The sequence below is a fragment of the Aedes aegypti genome, chromosome 3 (assembly GCF_002204515.2).
Source record: "Aedes aegypti strain LVP_AGWG chromosome 3, AaegL5.0 Primary Assembly, whole genome shotgun sequence".
Classification (NCBI taxonomy): Eukaryota; Metazoa; Arthropoda; class Insecta; order Diptera; family Culicidae; genus Aedes; species Aedes aegypti.
Genome location: NC_035109.1, coordinates 194,691,034 through 194,712,313, shown reverse-complemented (window position 1 = coordinate 194,712,313; position 21,280 = coordinate 194,691,034). Strand labels below are relative to the sequence as shown.

The window sequence follows — 21,280 nt, the reverse complement described above, 5'->3', positions numbered from 1 at the left end:
ATTATAATTCTTTGAAGCAGCATGCATAAATATTCAAGTTTTCTTCGAAAAAAAACTATCAAAGTTACCCCGTTTTACGGTAATTGAAGTTTACATGACATATCTTGTAAATATCCATGATACTCCACGCTCCAATTATGTGCATTATATGTCTCAGAAATTTACACGTTTCGTTCGAACTGTGTAGAGATTCAGCGGAATGGTCATTTAATGGAATGTTGGAAGAAAAATAATATTCAGCAGGGAATTAGGCAGAGGTCAGTGACTTTGTGGAAGACCACGAATATGGCAACTGGAGAAATATCCCCCAAGACCAACAAGAAAGCGCTTTACAATACGCTTGGCTCTGGGATAACGCTACGCTGTAACCATCAAGGAAAAACGTATGTAAGGTCTTACCAATAACTGCGAGTTATTTCTCAGATCTACAAATATCACATTTTGAAATGATTCAAAAGTTCCTGGAATGAAATATTGACATTAGCTTTTAATCTCTTATAGACTTTATAGCTATTTAATCTCTTAATAAAGTCAGTATAATATTGTATAATCAGTGCTTCGTTTCTACCTGAGATCCTTACTTAAGCTGACATCAGAAGGCAGCGGCGTACAAGCTGAACAATAATGTACGCTCATGATACATTAATTTCTAAGAGAATCGATTTTAACTAAGTAAATGACAAGTCTTCTTCTTCTTCTTTCTGGCGTTACGTCCCCACTGGGACAGACCCTACTTCTCAGCTTCACACCATTTTTGCATGCGTATATCGTGTGGCAGGTACGATGATACTTAATGCCCTGGGAAGTCGAGAAAATTTCCTTTACGAAAAGATCCTCGACCAGCGGGATTCGAACCCACGACCCTCAGCTTGATCTTGCTGAATAGCTGCGCGTTTACCGCTACGGCTATCTGGGCCCCTATATATGACAAGTACGATGAATAAAACTCAATTATAATAATAGGCTGCTCAGAGCAACCACGTTAAATGAATATTTTACTGTTAAACATTATATCAGCCTCAAGCCAGCTCTGATCTTTATTCTCTGACCTGCTTTGGATAAACTATCAGCCGGGCCGGGATGGTCACAACTTTCCTTCTCTTAAGACTGTATCCGAAACAAAGTTCGCAAAAAGCACTTTTACAATTCTTGAGCTGCTCTGCTTTTTAGTAAATATTTTCTTTCTATTTCTTCATTCGCTCTTGCATCGCTGCGTATTTTAATTAAGACAGAATTAACGATACCAAGTGTATTGTGGATGCTTCATCCTACTTTGCCGGTTAAGACGGGCAAAGTTACTGGAGCTAATATTATCATTGAAATGGTTGAACTTTCCTCTTGACGAGAGAAGAAGGAAGCTCAATTGCGTCATGATTCAATGATTTGGGGCACGAGATGATTTGAGCAGAATCTGATTGAGAGCCTTTTGCGGCAGTTCTGTTGTGGTTTCTGAACTGCGGCTGCCGCCGTTTAAATTTAGCTCTATGGCTTAATTTGCTATGCTCATTATAATTTCACGATCCATTTCGTGTTCATATTAATACGCTTCAATTCGGTGTGCGAGAAATGTATCACAACTTTTAACAACGCAAGTATCCTTTGGGGGTCAATAGTATGAAGAGCATTAAAAACTCGTAAACCAAAGAGGAAAACGCACTTTACTGGTTAATAAAACATTTTTATGGGGCCAAATTACTACGCTTTCCACTCTTGAAGATGTGCTTTACTCGAATAACTTTATCAACAAATCTTGATTTATAAAACTTTGATGCACGTAACACCTGAAAAGGGATTTCGAAGATTGAGGCATCACGTTGAAGAATACACTTTATCGTTCAAATTGATAGCATCCATAATCATAAACAGGGGTGGCTTTTTTGGTAGTGACGGTTTGAGCCATCGCTGTAATACATGGTTGGTGTGATTAGTTTACGGATAAGAGGCTTGTAACAAAGGCAAAAACTTCCGAAGTTACTTGGATGACAACTAAGTAGAAAGAGGTAGGGAGAGTGAACGGTTTTTGATTTGACGAAGCATACAGACTAGAGTGCGTCTTATTTTTCGAAAGTTTTCGATGCTGGTCTGAATTCAAATCACATTAAAAGCGAAACCAAGAAGTTCGAGTTAAAAAATTTAAGATTTAGATTTAGGTGATAGAAATTACTTGGATGTGAATTTTCTAGTAAAAATATGAATGTCAGTTTAATTTACATTACTTTGTTATGTTTCCAATCTTTAGTATTGTTCTATTAAGAATTGAATTTTCAAAAAGTTTGTAGAAAATAAAATTTGACTTCATATTTTTCTATGATTAATTAATAAAAATGTTCTTCGTTTGACCATACTTTCATGATTACTCAACCAATTCTACTTCAACGTAAGCTAGTTTCAATTTTAGACAAATTTGATGTCTCACAGTTTTCTCATAGGGTAAGTGTTTCCTTAGTTGTGGGTGTTCCTATAGTTGCGGTAGTGCCGTTTTCACTGATTTTATTACATTAACCACAGAACCGACACTGCCTATCGACGTATTGGCTTGTTGGTATACAGAATAGTTGAAAAAAGCTTCCAAATTGCTTTAAAACTGGTTAAATATAACTATAACTGCTAAAACTTTTCTTGCTTGTACCAATAGTTGCGGTAAAGTGTTCCTATAGTGGAGGATCCCATAAGAAAACAACGGATACCGCAACTATAGGAACACAAATTAAAAATATACCGCAACTAAAGGAACAGTGTACCAATAGTGGAGGTATTGATTTTCACTGACATGCCGTGGATTACTGCGATGAAATCATTTTTCTCAATAGGTCAATGGTCGTTACTTCCCGTTACAACATTAACATGTACATTAATTGCGCATCTTGAATTTGGGCGTTTAAATAAAGTTCAATCGTGCTTAGTACCTCAACTATTGGTACATCTACCCTAACTAAAAATTGGAAAAGAAAGGAGCAAATAACAAAGTTAAGGAAATTTCATTAAAGGTCATATTTCATAACATGAAAATTAATTTTTAACTCGTGTGCTTCTTCTTTTTGGTGTTACGTCTTAACTGGAACAGAGCCTGGTTCTCAGCTTAGTGTTCTTATGAGCACTTCCACAGTTGTTAACTAAGAGTTTTATTTGCCAATTGACCATTTTTGCATGTGTATATCGTATACTTAAATATTTTTGGCTCAATTTTATGTTTCAATGTGATTGTGAAATTACATGAGAGTCCAAGTTCTCATTTAGTGGGTGTTTCAGAGTACCTACTTACTTTTGAAATTTGTATTTCTTGTAGAATTTTTCATTGATTCATTGTAAGCGAATGGTTCCTGCTCTCGAGTTTCACAAAATATTCGCTGTTCCCATGGCAGAGTACGCTTCAAATGAATAAGTATGCATTCGAATCTAAATGACAAAACATCCTCCAGAATTGAATTTCCAAGTAGCGAATCGATTGTTCTGCTGTCGTCATTGGTTTTACTTTTCCTTCTGATTTCGAGTAGTACTTGTTACTATTGCTGTGCTCTCAAAACGGCATAAAGACGTGACTACCGAATTCGTCAACTGAAAAGAGCTGCCAGCAGCAGAAAACGCAGCGCAAAGTTCTAATTGAATTGCGTGATTAAAATTCATTAAAAGCCGTATTCCATTAGGAGTTACTTCGGAACAGAATTTGAATGTGAAATAAAAAAGATAAATACATAGAGCAGGAAAAACAGCAAAATCGAAGCGAACCTCCCTTGTGAACGGAGAGAGGGAACTTGTCGTAGCAAAAACCAACAGCTAAATGCCACAATCTGAGTGAAAGTGGCCAGCAATGTCAAATACGGCCATTGAAGTAAACGTGCAGACCTTGCAGCTAGTAGAAGAAAAGAATGTTTTTAATGGTATGGTGTAATTGGTAGTGGAATGAGCTGCACTTAAAAATCAATTAGCTTTTATTTTCTTTTAACTGGTATATTTCCTGTTGGTTCAAATGAACTTCCTAGAGGGAGATATTTTATGAAATTGAGCAATAAAAATTATTGATCGTTGCACGAATTTTTAGATTCTAATGAAATTATTCAAGGGTAAGATACAATTTGCACACCCACTAACATCAGCAGGCGTATGCTTTGGAACCTGTTTATGACGTTTCAAAATAATTCAAAGCAATCAAAGAGATTGCATCATAACTTCTTTATTGTTATGTTTATTCGAAAGCGACCAGCATTTAGTAAAAAATATTCACCGTATTGCCAGCTACACCCCGCTAAGATTTCTTTTCCTGACGAATGCTCCGTGAAATCGTGAACGGCAACTAATAGCCAGCAGCCGTTTAGCTCATCGGGAAGTTTTCCTTTGGGAAGCTATTGTTTGCTGGATCCAGAATGATCATCATCAAAATCGTCTTCGGAATCAGATCTGTTTCGCGCAAGATAAGGGCGTAATCGATTAGCGATTTGGTGTTCCGCCTAACGAAAGATCTTCGGGCCCATTTACAAATTTCATAACGGTGAAGGGGGTGGGCAAGTGTCCCTAAGTGTTACAGTTATTATAAAAAATACAAAAAGTGGAGGTGGGCGGGTGTCAAAAATGGCCAATTTAGGCGTTATGAAGTTTGAGAAAAACCCTTGCATTAACTTCACCTTAGTCACTATCTATCAGTTCACCCGAGTACTCCACGTTGAGGGACGAACTGAAACTTTCATCGTTAACTATAATTTAGTACTAGAGCATTCTTCCCATGACGTTTCTGGCAATGGTCTTATCCACTGGTGTACTAAACCAGCTCGATCGAAGAATTTTGACACTAGAGCGGGTCCAGATCACGTGGCGACCATACGGGAGCGTGCCCCGCTCAAGTGTCACAATTCTCAGACCGAGCAAATTTAGTACACCTGTAGATTAGACCATGGTCTTATCCACTTGTGTACTAAACTGACTTGGTCGAAGAATTTTGACACTAGAGCGGGTCCAGATCACGTGGGGAAGCATACGGGAGCGTGCCCCGCTCAAGTGTCACAATTCTTGAACCGAGTGAATTTAGTACGCCGGTGGATTAGACCATGTTCGGGTTGCATTCCTGGACGGAGTGAATTTAGTTAATCGGTGGATAAGTCAATTATAAAATGCTAATGGACCAATGCACGAGTTCACTAATTTGACGTTTGAGCGGTGCCGAATTCACTAGTTTCCATGGTCACATAAATAACACAGCACCGCTAAAACGTCAAATAATGAACCCGTGCATATGTCCATCGTTCGCGCAAAACAAAAACAAAAATAGAAAAGTTAGTATCCCAGCACGTTGTCAAGCGGTAATGTGAGTGTATGTGCGAAGTGTGCAAATGTTCACTGTGCAAAAATTTTCTGCACAGTAGTCTAATAAGGTGCAAAATGCTCAATAAATGTTTTGAAAACAAATAGTACAGTGCTGGGAATGAAAGCCTAATAAAGATTGCTAAATTCTCTTCATCGATTTCCCCTTCCTCTGAGGTGATTATAAAACGAAGGTAAACTTTGTATGTTCAAGTTCATAGATCTAGAGAACCTGATATCTATTCGCGTTGAAAATTGGATCATTTGGTTGCATGCTGGTGATGATCAATTGATCAAATTTTCATCTCAGAGCCCTGTTTGGTTCTCTAGACTAGTGCTCTTGAAAATTCGGGGTTTGGTTTCGTATTATAATCATCTTAATTCGATATAGTAAAAATTGATTGATTGCTCACGTCTGAACTCTTGTTCTTTCCACGGAAAAGTCTTTTTTGTACTATTTTACGTTTAATGTAATGAATGTTATTATGTTATTATGTAATTATGTTAATGCTCAATATTTAAAAGCCAAAAACGGCGCCGGTGACGTCCTTAAGGTCATCGGGGAAGGGAAGGAATGTTCGCCTTCCAGCTTCTTTGCGTGTATAACAAACGATCAAAACTAGTACTACACTATTTTGACAGATCGTTGTATTATACTTATAGTCACCCCATAGTTATGTATCAACTAAGGGTTATATCGAGACGTTTTCAAACAGCTGATCGTTAATTTTATGAATAAAATTTTGACAGGGGGCGGTGTCTTAACATGTGAAAGTAACAGCAATACCATCAGTGTGGTCGTTTCGTTAATATGACAAATAGTCACATGAGATAATTCTTTTCATTCGAACAGGCTTTGGCTTTTTTTAACGTTAAATCATTGACACACGAGCCATAATTTAATCCCATTTATCCTCCTATATTCACACAACACGCATGGCATTTATTATTCGTGGAAGGTAACGATCCACGAAAGGGAAAAATAACAGACATGCACCACTCACTGTTTGACGCCGAATACTGTGTGTCACCACTTGCAACATTCGCTGACACATTCTCATTTTGATCAAGAAACAGAGGCGAATATTTTCCATTTTCTGTGCTATTTTGCAAACAAAGGGGTGTTCAATGATCCAATAGATTATACATAAGTTGTTTAAGGTTGCATTACCAGAAAATATGAAAAATATTACCAATTTCACGCAAAACATAAATCACCTGAATGGCTCTACACCGTTGTAGTGAGAGTTGCTGCTTTTGAATGCTCTCTCGCCACGTACCAAACGAGAGAGTGGACATCAACATTCATAGGGCTCTCTGATGTGCTACGAACTGTCATAGTCCATGAACTGCTACACTCTCTGTATGTACATGGTTCGATCGGTTTATTCGGATCGAAATCCAAACACTGCAATAGAATCATTCATTCGCCATCAACAAATTGATTGGTGCTAGTTCGATAATCTTGTTACATTTTGTACTTCCTTATTATTGCTCTGCAAATAACACTTCTTTTCTGCAAATCCTGTTACCAAGTCAGCAAATGGGTAAGTTTGTTTTAAATTATGTTTGGCAGCGTCCAATTATTATGTTACGCGTCCCTTCCGTAACGTTTTTCGTATAACAAAAAAAAACTTTTTATATGAGCTGTAACGCTAAAGCCAACTCCCCCTCCCTCTAAAGTGTTCCTATACTTCGCTTGATGCTCAACGCATTGTCATTTTTCCTATATTTTGTATTCAGATAAAAAATCCGACCTTAACTCAGCGTCTCAGGACAGTAAACTTCGATATTATCTACACGTGAATCACGTGATTACGAACAGCTCATACAAATCTCGCGAACTGAAGGACACCCTCTCTGTTGGGGAACCGATTTACCTCCTCGCCTTCGATAGCCTTATTCCGTTGGTGGCTCTCCAACACTCGGTGGGTTTCAGGGGAGAGGACTTTCATTGCAAATTCCTTTGCTGCAGTATTCAGGATGTTTTTGGGTCACAACACAATTAACACACACGCGACATTTATGAAAAAACTACATTTACTGAACACTACATTTATTAACTACACGGAACATTTGGTTTTCTACTTATAACATTTATCTTAATCCTAACACAACGTAAACAAATTAAAATTCCCGCGCGCAGCCTCCACACACGATAGGTGGGTTGTTGGATTACTTCTAAACTACCTATCCTAAATGATCATCATCCAACCTCGATCGATGCGATGATATTTCTTCGGGCCCACTGAGAGTCGGATCGTTCCTTATCGCTCTCTTATCACCGGTTGCGATATTCACCACTGCAGTAGCCTTACGAGTAGCCGCAGCAATATACATGGAGCCATCATGTTGCGATCGCTCCGCTCTTGGCTCCTCTCAGCAATGGTCACGGCGACCACTGACTGCCTGACCAACACAGCACAATGGATCTCGTTGCATCCTTGCTCGCAATGTAGGTCACATTTGTGCATTGCGATATGGGTTGGTTGGGTTTGCGATATGGGTGATATCGGTTGGGTTTGTTGTCAATCCCAGACACTCTCGTTCTGGAAGGATGATGAGGATCTTATTGCAGCGAATGGTCGTCATGAAGACCAAGCTAACAAGAAGGTCGAAGGTCCTCCAAAATCAAAGGTTATGTTGATCAGTCGTATTCGTGAACTAACGACTAATGATTTGGAAGAATTGTTTCGTAATCTGTAGCCAAGGTACGATATGTTGTTGACTAAGCAATTTGTACCTCGATTTCATGGATGTGATGTGAACTCGACTACAATATGGTTCGACTGAATCGACATGAAAGGAAGAAATTAACTTGAGGCACAAGTCAAAAGCATTACCGATTCGGGCTCTAAGTGCGGCCTTGACGTCCTCAACTGGGTTGCAGCCTCACCCCTGCCACGGATTCTCGAATCGATTCCATGGCTCAAAAGGAAGGAACAACAGCTCATCTAGTAATTTCTCTCTTTCATGGCATAAATCCAACCCTGGCTGTAACCCGCTGACACAGGCGTATGTTCATGCCAGTAAAACCATGGGAAGGCAACCGACTTTTTACATTTGGCTTATGCTTCCATTTGTTAATAAATTGTAACCTACCTACCATGACACCTTGATGGCTACAGCGTAGCGTCACGCCATTGCCGAGCGTATTGTACAGCTCCATCTTCGTCGGTCTTGGGCGTAACTTCTCCAGTTGCCCCGAACGTTTAGGGTCGCCAGGTCCTCTTCCACTGCGTACAGCCAGCGTATTCGTGGTCTTCCCCGAAGCCACCGACCTCTACCTGGTTCCCTGCTCAATATTATTATCGCAATTGTTTCTTCCGACATTCTCACTAAGTGACCAGCCCACTGAAGTCTGCCGTATTTTACACGCTTGATATTATTCGCATCTTTGTACACTTGATACAACTCGTGATTCATGCGTCTGCGCCACACACCATTTTCGAGTTTCCCGCAGCACTCTACGCTCGAAAACACCGAAAGCTTTCCAGTCTGCCTCTTTCAACGTCCATGCTTCGTATTCGTAAAGAGCCACCGGAAGAAACAATGTTTTATACAGGGCGAATTTTGTTTCCGTTTGCATGCTGCGGGATCTAAGCTAGGGACATAACAATATATCGAGTCAGTTTCATCAACTAGTTCTTTTTTGCTGCTCGTGACTTCTTAAATCGATATGTTTGGCGGAACTAATATTTCAATCCAATAAAGTAATGAATAATGATCATCATAAACGTTAACAATATGGAACTTTCCGTTTTGGAATCCTTTCGATATTTTTTTTTCTTTCGATATATCGAAACAAAAAATATCGGAAGAAAGTCATACAAAAAAACAAATGTAAAATAATATTTTTCAACATTTTTCTATCACTATGATAATCCTTATTCAAGGGGCCCAGATAGCCGTAGCAGTAAACACGCAGCTATTCAGCAAGACCAAGCTGAGGGTCATGGGTTCGAATCCCACCGGTCGAGGATCTTTTCGGGTTGGAAATTTTCTCGACTTCCCAGGGCATAGAGTATCTTCGTACCTGCCACACGATATACGAATGCAAAAATGGTCATTGGCATAGTAAGCTCTCAGTTAATAACTGTGGAAGTGCTCATAAGAACATTAAGCTGAGAAGCAGGCTCTGTCCCAGTGAGGACGTAACGCCAGAAAGAAGGAGAAGAAGATAATCCTTATTCATTGAACTATTGGTGGAAAATGTTGCATGACACAAAAACATCAAAATGAACGTTCACGAACAGCAAAAAGGAATCCGTTGGTCAAAATGATTCGATATATCGGAACGTCCCTAACCTAAGCTGGTAACGTAGTCCGTAAAAGGCCCTGTTGTGGCCAACAACAAGCCACCGGGATGCATCATACCGCACCACACCGGTGGACGAACATGCCTCATGTTGAGGCCACAAATTCGCCATACTGGCAACACTATACTCACCTGTACTACAATACAGATCATTCGTCTGTTGCATACCTAAAAGAAACATAACAATTAAATGAAAACATTAAATCATAAGCAATTCACTTACCTTTAGATCTTTCCAGACCGAGCACAATCTAACGATTGTTTATTTACATTTTTATTCTCTCTATTGTCTGACAGTTCCAGAATATTCAGTCCGTCACTAGTATAACAGTTTAGACACAACACATTATTGTATACAACAATGCAGATCAAGAATATTCTATGCAAGTACAATAGGGTGAAGGACTATATATAGGGCGAAATACTATGTATCAAATCAGTCTGAAATAAACCGTGAATTCGAACGTATCTCTCTTCGTTGTAATTATTCCCTACCGGATCGTATCCGCGGGAACAGGCCCTATTCGCAGCCGCAACACGTCTTTAAACTTCGCGGGAAACGTCGTTGTTGCATGTCACAAGTGTCCCAAGGTAAACAAACTCTTCAACAACTTCAACTTCACCGCTAGCGCATGACGGCTAACCATAGCAGTATGTCCGAAAAAACTTGAAACTATTGAGAACCAGAGCTACAGGTTCAAAGCTCTGATTAAGGTGGATGGTTGTGATGGCTATGACCGTGGTCATCATGTAAAGATCAAGCGGACAATGCTGTATCGTGTCAACACCGGGGAGGCAACCTCTCTAGCACGATGTAAGTAGCGCAACCCTGGTTAGGTGGCCTATCGAAGACTCATCACCAACCAAGAAAGGCAAAAGTAGAGCAAACGGATTGAAATTGTAACCTATGAAATCAAATACAACATGAAATTGTAATAATCATTTATTTTTGACTAGAAAATGCACTCCTAATCCACTTAACGCACATCTTATCTACCTAGATGTGCTTTCAACTAATTCTCTCACATTGTGTGTTTTTGTAGTCTCGCGAAACATTACTAAAGGACCTATCTAACATTGAGAGGCTCTCTTTGTTTACTTTCTCTTTCATTAATAACTGAGTCACATTAACCTCTTCTGTTGCGTTTTTTGTATGAAACGCTAGTCAAGGGAATTGACTTTCGATCTATAGTGAAAAACTTCCCAAAATCATTAGTATTCCACTGTTATAATCGAAAGAGAACGAGAGAGGAGAGAATCTCTCATTTGTACATAGGTCCTTTAGTAATGTTCCGCGAGTAGTCTTCATATGGCGTTTCTTATTATAGGTGCTCTTAAAAGACTGTTAGTCTTCATTATTTTTTTCCTCGCGGAGATGAACCAGTCATGGGCTGAAAATCTCTTTAATAAAGACAATGATTATAGGGTAAGTGTTCCCTTAGTTGTGGGTGTTCCTATAGTTGCGGTAGTGCCGTTTTTACTGATTTAAATACATTATCCACAAACCCGACACTGCCAATCGACGTATTAGCTTGTTAATACACAGAATAGTTGAAAAAAGCGTTCAAATTGCTTTAGAACTGATGAAATATCACTAAAATTACTAAAACTTTGCTTACTTGTACAAATAGTTGCGGTAAAGTGTTCCTTTTGTGGAGGATCCCATAAGAAAACAACGGATACCGCAACTATAGGAACATAAATTAAAAATATACCGCAACTAAAGGAACAGTGTACCAATAGTGGAGGTATTATTTTTCACTGACATGTCGTGGATTACTGCGATGAAATCATTTTTCTAATTAAGTCAATGGTCGTTACTTCCCGTTACAACATTAACATGCACATTAATTGCGCTTATTGAATTTAGGCGGTTAAATGAAGTACAATCGTGCTTAGTACCTCCACTATTGGTACATCTACCCTAATAATGTTTGTTTTGCTTTGTTTGGAGTCGAAACAACATTTGGTTATCCTGATTTTCAGGGTCATGATGATATTTTGGAGGATTTGTAGAGCACAAAGGGCTTGTTTTGATTGCGTACGTTCTCGAGTTAGTTAACCTTATTCTGAGTCCTATATCCGTGGCGTAGTGGTGACGCACCCTGTCTATTGAATAAGGAGTCATAAGTTTTATTATCGTCATGAAATCGTACACTTTTTTCGCAAATTTCACTTCTATTTGCCCAATTCATCCAATTCAATATACTTGTAATGTTTAGATTTCCGGAAACTCTCAAAGTATTGACCATGTAGAGCTATGAAAGATCATTGACGACAACGCTTTCCTGGGAACCACACAAGAGGACATAATATAAGAAAAATCAAAAAGATTTAGCTGTTGGGCTGCAGATTACTTGCACGAATCCATTACACACTGCTAGTCATTTGCGTCTTCCTGTGTAAACTTGAACTCGTAATACGATAACGCCACGCTTCTGCAAAGCAAATCACATCAGGGCTTATTCCACACCATTCACATCTCAATCTTTATCTTGATACTGTAGTAATTGAAAATAATTTAATAAGTTTCCATCAGATTCGTTCGAAACCACCGTAGAATGGCAATTAAGATAACTCATATTCCTTTTGTTTGGTCTTTTTACAGAAATGGAGCCAAGCCGTACCAATGGTGCTAACAACAAGGCAGGAACATGAGCCAAAGGAATTTATATTCCACCGGTAGAGCGAACGGAAAGCGTGTTGCAGAGGTGATGGAGACCACAGTCACGTAATATTGAAAATTATGGCCGAGAAAGAAGCGATCCGCTATCAGTATGGCTCGTACACCCCTCTCATGAAACAATCAAATAATGGAATGAGTACTCTACAGCGGAGTGAGATGAGTACCGCCCTCAAAAATGGAACACAAACGTCAACAACGATTGCGATTAGCAGCAAGAAGCCGTCCAAAACTGGATGTTGTTCTTCGTGCCGGGGGAAAAAATCATCCTCATTTTGGGCCGCTCTGTTGACAAATCTTGGTATTTGTACGCTGCTGTTTGGATATACGTTGCTAGGTAATTAATGTTTTTGATGTCATCCTCTTATTTCGTGGGAAGAAGAAACGAAATGGTTCATGCGGATTGAATTAGATTATACGGTGGATTGAGTATACAGCATGGTTAGTGGCGAAAAATCTAGGGTTTTCTGAGCTTTCAGGTTTCGTCGTTATGATTCACATCAGCGGTTTTGCAGATAATCCTCTGCTTGCGTATTTTTTCTATCAGTAATTTTCTTATAGGTTGAATAGATATCCAAATTTGAATTAAACATTAATAAATGAAGTTTTTAGAAAGTAGAGCAGCCTAATATATTTATCTATTATAATTTACGTACACTGAATCAGTTTATATATACCAAAATTTGTTATTTCTTCAATTGAATGCAAAGGAATTCTAAGCATATAGCCAATATAGTCTATATAATTCTAACATATAGCCTATATATTGTTTGTTGGGTTGCAAGTATATTCCACACAAACGAAGAGTTCCAAGTGAATTTTCATAATATATACAGCATGATGGAATCCTGATTTCCCCATATTATGACAACCCGACTATGGGTACATAACAAAATTATATCAGCTTATGTTATTATGATACAAAGATTTTATCGAGAATAAGTTGTTACAGTCATGATGCAGGATGTTGTTAAAATAGCTAAATTTATAACAATAAGTTCTATGAATTGTAACATAAATATATCAAAATGTATTTTTAATCTATCAAAAACATATCAAGTCCAGTTATAATTTTTGATACAAAGTATCAAAATTATAATACTGTGTAATAAACGGGGCAACTCATTAAATTACGAGCTTTTTGATCAATTATATGAAAATTTTAATAAAACATGATATTCCGTGCAATAGACAGAAACATAAATGGCAATAACCAGTTTTTTTTATCAATTACATGTATAAAAATTCTAATAAAACTCCATATACGGTGCAATAAACATACATTTTATATTTTGATATAAAACATATATATATTTCGCTTGATTCAAAAACTCAAGTTGATTAAAATGCACAGATGCGTATTTAATTTTATTATAAAATTGTGAAATATAAACAAAAAGAAATATATTCAAAATAAATATAACACAATAACGGTGGATAACGGTGTCTAACAAAATTATATTAAGGTGATTATAAAACGAAGCCAAACTTTGAATTTTCAAGTGCACAAGACGAGAGTATCTGACAACAGATCGCATTGAAAATCAATCAACTTGCTTGCTTCCTGGTGGTGACCAATGGGATAGATTTTTAGGGCGGAGCGCTGTTTGGTTCTCAAGTCTTGTGCTCTTGAAAATTTGAGGTGTGGCTTCGTTCTATAATCACCTTAAAATAACTTTTGTATATAATATTCTGATAAAATTTTATTCCCTGGCCACGATCACAGGGTTTGACGGTGCCAAAGTAGAAGGTGCACCATAATAATACCCGTCTGTGAAACATATCACCTTCCTAATACTTTGGCACACCTCCAACGGTTCATGATTTATCATGAAACGGCTGCATTCAGGCGGAGGATCTGTTAATATGTTTCGGCATATTATCAGGTCCTCTTCGAACGGAAGGACCGCCAGGGCTCATTAGTTACTTATAAACCAGTGCTGGTTGTTGATGTTTCAGTTCGTTTACACGAGCTGTAGCATCCTTTGCACTAATCAGCAATGGTGGTTAAGTTTCGAAGCCAACGTGTGATCAATCGTTTTATAATGCAACATAAGAATGGGTGTTTGGTGGAATTTTGCGTTACACTCGTCGTTATTAAATTTAGTGATTGTGAAGGTGCTAATAGTGATTTTATAATAAAATCTATGGTGATGAAAATTTGAAAATGAAAGTGGAAGTGATTCTGATAGTTTTGTTTAAAATATAATAATAATGATGTGAACTCTACTAATTTAATAATGGCCATAATACATTGTGCAATCATTTTTCTGAATATAAACATTATTGTCTAGTTCTTCAAACGTGCATGATAAAAGTGTTAATAATTACAGCGAGTGCAGAAGAATGGATCGAAGTTTTTTTTTACTTTAACTTTCTTGATAATAGTGCTAAATCGTTGTTTGAAAATTAATGACTCTACAGCAACAAAAATAATGATACATTTAAAATGAATATCTTTTAATTACTTAGTAATGCTAACAGATGGTAAATGGTAATAACAATGCATTTATATGAAAATGGTGTGATGTGAAAAGTGATATAATGGAAAGTATATCTGAAGTGTATTACGAAAGTTGATGAGTGATAATCGGTATATACGTGATAGTGTCGAAAATAAAAGTGACGATAGTGAGTGATGAAATTAAATGGGGAATGAGGACCTTTTAATAAAACTATTTCGTTCTTCACTTTAACCACTCTAGTAGCATTTCAGGCCTTATCATAGTTTGATAGTAGTCTGAATTTCTAGACTGCAAAACTACGGCAAGGGCTGATTGCTGCTAGCGTACACAGTGACCATTTGAGCAACATTGCTTAGGAACGTCTGTGTGATGAACGCAATAGAGGCTTATAAAAGCAAATGCTGGGAAGGAGCATAGGGCAGATTAAGAGTGCCAGTACTACCCCTATCGCTACCGATAAAAAAAAATATATATATTCTGATAAAATTCTATTATATTTTAGTTATGTACCTCTAGTCGGGAATGCTCAGAGGGATGTGTTCGGTGCTTTAGCATTCCTGTAACAATTTTCAACAAAAATAATCGATAAATTTAGGACAAATTAACCCGTATAGGCCTGAGTGAAAGCAAAAATACTAAAATCCTTATCACTCAGTGAATATTTAAAGGATACAAATAATTTTTTGTCAGTATACTGGCCCACATATCTAGTTTCTAGAAATGACCGGAGGAACTTGGGAATATCCCTGTAGCCGGAGTTATTGTGGTGGGTCACTGGGTCAAGTCGGGTAGAAAAAGGCGATTTTTAGGGACATGCCAAGTTATCTCTATTTATTTCTAACGGCATTAATTTTATTTTGTATAAATCATTAAGATCTGATATTCAACATTATAAATTAATAGTTTTGCACCGTTTAGAGTCTACCAGATGCGGCCCCTCGGATTTAATGTCCTGAAGAACCGGCTCTAGATTTGTTAGGTATTGATCCGTTTCAAAGTTCTAAAAGTATAGATCGAACATAATAGTTCACTAAAATGCATTCTCATTAGCTTGATACAAATGTTAGGATACAAATTGTGCACTTTATCATAAATTTGAGGCATCCCGGGGACCCGAAAATGGTCATTTGTAGGGTCAATCAAATGCAGTTGACATAATTATTCAATTTAATTGATTATCAGAAGTATTACACTGATGCGTTTTTCTTAAAACTCCTTGATATAGTGGCCACATAATATCCGATTCTGGAAATTATCTGTGACTTGAAATTTGCCTACCTCCAGGGGCACAGAAGCACAAAACCCTTGTCACCCGACCTGACCCAGTGACTCATCGCAATAACTCCGGCCACAGGAACATTCCCGAGATTCTTTTACCACTTTTAAAAACTAGATATGTGTACGAGTATACTGACAAAAAATAATTGAAATCCGTTAAGTACTCGCTGAGCGGTGAGAGTTTTAGTATTTTTTCTTTCACTCAGGCCTATACGGGTTAAACAAAGCAATTTTTATGTAATTTATTTATTTATTCATCTTCGACTAGGTCGCACAGATTACTTTCTTATGTACTAATTCAACAAAGCATAACATTCATTCACCAAAGTCTATACAAAATCTTCAAAGAGATATAAACTTTACGACATTACAATTACAATTACATTAATGCTACAACATTTTAATTAACAGTTAACGAATAAAACACAAGCTTATCTGGCTAACCCTTGAATCGATCGACTTTCGGGTCTCCACGCGGTCCTACAACTATTTTTGAATTCACGGCATTTTATTTCATCTGGCCAAATTGATCGCCTGGTGGCAGAATTCCGTAATCGCGCATCGACGGTGATTTTATAAGACACGTAGTCCACCTCGGAAATATCCTTCCCAGCAGCAACAAGTCGTTTGACACGAAGAACCTCTTTCGCTCCTAAAGATTTACACATCATTTGTGCTACTCCATTCTCGGGAACATCGACTGCAATATTCGATACATATAGACACGTTTCTTCAGGAGTGCAAACAGTTTGATCTTCAGCGATGAATTTTGTTGATGATAAAGGAGAAGCGTGCGAAGTAAGGTCGAGATTATCTGGTCGCGGTGAGGTTTCACTCGGTACAGTGAAGTTACTTGACATTTCAGATACGATCTGGCTAATACGATCTATTTCAGTTTTCAATGCAGTAACATCCGATTTCGTCGCAAAATCATTCATCTTTCCCTTAAGGCCCAAACGCAATGATAGCGGAACGGCAAAGGAAAGCGGTACCGGTTCGCCAGCATGAACTATTACTTGTTTGTCGGCTCAGTGTTGGCTCGCTTTCGTTCGTTGACAGCTTAGTCAGGATGGTGAGATTCATACTGGCGAACCGGTTCCGCTTTCCGTTGCCGTTCCGCTATCATTGCGTTTGGGCCTTCATTCTTCGTATTGCGAAAGCGACCATTTTCAATGTAAACTCTGCAAGTATCGCACATACAAAATATATTTTGGTGCAAGCATGCACAACCTTCATCGTAGGTTAATCCGACACATTTTGCGTGAAATTGAGGTAGATTTTCACAAAATCCTTCACAACATACTAACACAGAGAAGGGACATGGAGGCTCGAACAAAATTCCATCAAAATCATGTGTAAAGGTTAAAGTCAACCATCAGCGCCGCCAACGCAGACAGCGCGACATACAAACTCGTTTCGACCACTCGATGGCAGTAGTGAACGTTAACATACATTGGTACACAAAGCAACGCTAGCGACAAGTGGCAATTTCTGATGGTGACACTAGCGCCAAAGTGTAATAAGCGGCAAAATTGAAGCTTCTATATTCTGATGACAGCGCCGCGTAACAGGAGCATAACGACATACTTTGAAATGACCAGTACAAAGCTTTACACACGCTGACGATTTAAGATGAACGTCTGTTCTCTGTGATACTACGATGTCTTCAGCGCAAAACTCAACTTTACATGCGGTACATTGATTTGCCATTTTGCGGTTCGATAAACCCTATCTTTAGCAATACTTTACAACTTTCATGTAGAGATGACAGCACAGTCACTTAGTTGATATTGATGACGTTTTGATTAAGACGGTGTAGACAACTTCGGCAGTTAGAGATGGCGGGGTCCGTATTGATGAATATTCAGGGCAGTGATCATCGATGGAAACAAAAAAGCCGGGTAATAACCGCTCGATCGTTGCTACAGCTATCTGTTTTCAATTCAGCTCGACGCACGTTTCGAAGCGAAATTCACAGCTTCACAATCCAGCTCCGGCAAGGCAAAATACAATCGAATTACTTGATATAAACAAGAATCGAATTAGACATGACAAGCGTAGCACACAATAACACGACACCAATCGATGTAGCTTGATTAATATTCGACCAATTTTATTTTCCGATATATTTGAACAATTTTCACAAGTATTCAAGATACTTTTCTTTTTTTGGAACCTGTATCGACTATGATCAATGGTCTATGTAAACTATTAAATTTTTTTTAAGCGCTGAAAAACTGCAACAATTCATTTCATGAAACATGTGAGAGTTATCCTTATTATTACGACATTCTATGTGTTATGACAGCAAAAAATTATTGTACAATTTGTTTACGGGGATCTGGTAGCACTGGTCCACGAAGATTTCAAATTTTAAAACTGTAGGTAAAGGCTCATGAGTCATTAACTTCAAATTCAAATTACTGAATTGGAATATAATAATTATACTAGGCCTTTAAAGCAAATAATCTTACTTTGCGAAGTGACGAAAAGTGTTCGAAATCTCAAAAAATGTTTCACATACTTCATAGGTAGTCATTAGCACATGGTTTGCAAGCGGGTGGGAGTCAGTTTTCTTTTCGTCTCAGAAAGCGAGTAATGGCGCTTAAGCCTAGGCTCCATAGCCAGGACACAAGGGAGAAACACCTGTGGCCCATCCCAAGAAATGGACCACAAACAACAATGCGCACTCCATTAACATTCTTAACTATGCCAACGATTTTGCCTATCTTCCTATACGGAACGGTTGGTACGGTTGTCCCCGTTTCTTCCTCCAAAGAATTTGAAATTTTTTCGTCAATCATGATATTCATTCATGAATAACCTGATCGCTGTAAATTTTTGAATTACCTTCAAACCTCAAGTCTGCACAGTGGGCCTGGCCATTTTAATATTTGTATCAAATCATTGATATGCTACAAATATTAATGCTGACAAGATAATACTGGAAGATATTTCGGTGTTTCCAGGATGCTTTTCAATATTGGCTGTGCAAGCGCATAGATTAGATTAGATTAGATTAGAAGCGCTGAAAAACTGCAACAATTTTTTTTATGTCAGGATTTATGAATGATTTAGTCAACTAACTTCTGATTTCCCACCCGTTGGACGATACAAATTCAACTCAAGTGGGGAATTCTGGGTGAAAATTGGATCTATGAACCTAGACATATTATAACTAACTACTATTTTCGTAATTGCCTAAAATGCTGTATGCAAGCCGATGCAAAACTATTTTTTTTCAGCCCTTGTCGTATTTATCGACGACTTGTGCTGATAAAATTGTCATTATGAAACTTGTTGCATAAATAACTATTTTGAAACTAGAAAAAAGGGGAATGTTTTCAAAAACTTCAACGGGCCAACTTCTTAACGTTATTTTTCAAATTATTTTTCAAACTCCCATACAAAATTTTGTTCATAACATCCTTATCCACCATATGGGGATCGAGTTTTTCGTCAAAGTAAAATTTTGCGACACCCTAATGTAGATTTGTGGAAGTGCTCTTAGAACACAAAGCAGAAGGGCAAGCATGCTCCTTTGGTACGTGATGCCAAGAAGAATATGAAAAAAAGAATGATTTTTAGGACGTCTTAGAAAGTATGGGCTATGATGTAGTCTTACCATACTGCCATTTCAAGAGTAAAGCAGTTAAAATATGATTTTCACCTATGGTTAGTGGCGGCTTTTCGGCCTATGATGTAATGCAATGCAATCACACAAATAAAGCAGCAATATGTTTTAACAAATGTTTTCAATTAGCATATTTTCCTGAAAAATGGAAAAATGCTAAGGTTGTTCCAATTTTAAAACCAGACAAAAATCCTGCAGAAGCTTCTAGCTATCGTCCAATCAGTTTGCTTTCCTCCATCAGTAAACTTTTTGAAAAGGTTATTTTGAACAGAATGATGGCCCACATCAACGAAAATTCAATTTTTGCCAATGAACAGTTCGGATTCCGCCATGGACATTCGACCACTCATCAACTTTTACGTGTAACAAATTTGATCCGTTCCAACAAATCTGAAGGCTATTCTACTGGTCTTGCTCTTCTAGACATAGAAAAAGCATTCGACAGTGTTTGGCATGAAGGTTTGATTGTAAAATTAAGAAACTTTAATTTTCCAACATACATTGTTAGAATAATTCAAAGTTATCTGTCAAATCGTACACTTCAGGTAAATTATCAAAACTCCAGATCTGAAAGACTTCCTGTAAGAGCTGGTGTTCCTCAAGGCAGCATTTTGGGACCAATATTATACAATATTTTCACATCTGACTTACCTGAGTTACCTCAGGGATGTCAAAAATCTTTATTTGCGGATGACACAGGCCTCTCCGCCAAAGGACGAAGCCTGCGTGTCATCTGTAGTCGATTGCAAAAAAGTTTGGATATTTTTTCTTCATACTTGCAAAAATGGAAGATTTCTCCTAATGCTTCCAAAACTCAACTAATAATATTCCCACATAAACCAAAAGCTCTTTATTTGAAACCTTCAAGTAGACATGTTGTCAGGATGAGAGGGGTTCCAATAAATTGGTCAGATGAAGTTAAGTATCTAGGGCTTATGCTAGATAAGAATTTAACTTTCAAAAATCACATTGAGGGCATTCAAGCCAAATGTAATAAATATGTAAAATGTCTCTATCCCCTTATTAATAGAAAATCAAAACTTTGTCTTAAGAACAAGCTTTTGATATTCAAACAAATTTTCAGGCCAGCCATGTTGTATGCTGTACCAATATGGACTAGCTGTTGTAATACCAGGAAGAAAGCTCTGCAGAGAATTCAAAATAAAATTTTGAAAATGATTCTGAGGCTTCCTCCCTGGTATAGTACCAATGAGTTACATAGAATATCCAATGTTGAAACATTGGAACAAATGTCAAATACAATCATTAATAATTTCAGGCAAAAATCGTTACAATCTTCTATTGCCACGATTAATGCGTTATATGTTTAGGTAAGTTAGGTTAAGTATATTAAAAACGTTTTTTTTTTTCTCTTATAAGCAGGTGAAATCAACTCACCTGTAAAAAAACTGAACTGCTACGGCAAATGAAATGTAATATGTTGTTAACAAAATGTTAATTAAATCTTAAATTTGTTTTACCAAATTAGGATGATAGTGTTGTCAAATAACACAGAACACCTAGATATAAGAAATGAATGTAATGTTTGGAATGATACTAATAAAGAAATAAAAAAAAAAAAAAAAAAAAAAAAAAAAAAAAAAAAAAAA

General features: G+C 37.6%; 1 protein-coding gene across 2 annotated transcripts in view; it reads left to right on the top strand.

The window, feature by feature from the left end:
• LOC5575382 (TWiK family of potassium channels protein 7) overlaps window positions 1-21,280 on the top strand; it is a 505,115-nt gene that overhangs the window by 252,134 nt on the left and 231,701 nt on the right. For both annotated transcript variants that reach the window (XM_021848514.1, XM_021848513.1), the window contains one exon: window positions 12,219-12,630. In XM_021848514.1, the coding sequence (XP_021704206.1) occupies window positions 12,357-12,630 (274 nt within the window). In that variant the 5' untranslated portion in view covers window positions 12,219-12,356. The remainder of the gene's footprint in view (window positions 1-12,218; window positions 12,631-21,280) is intronic.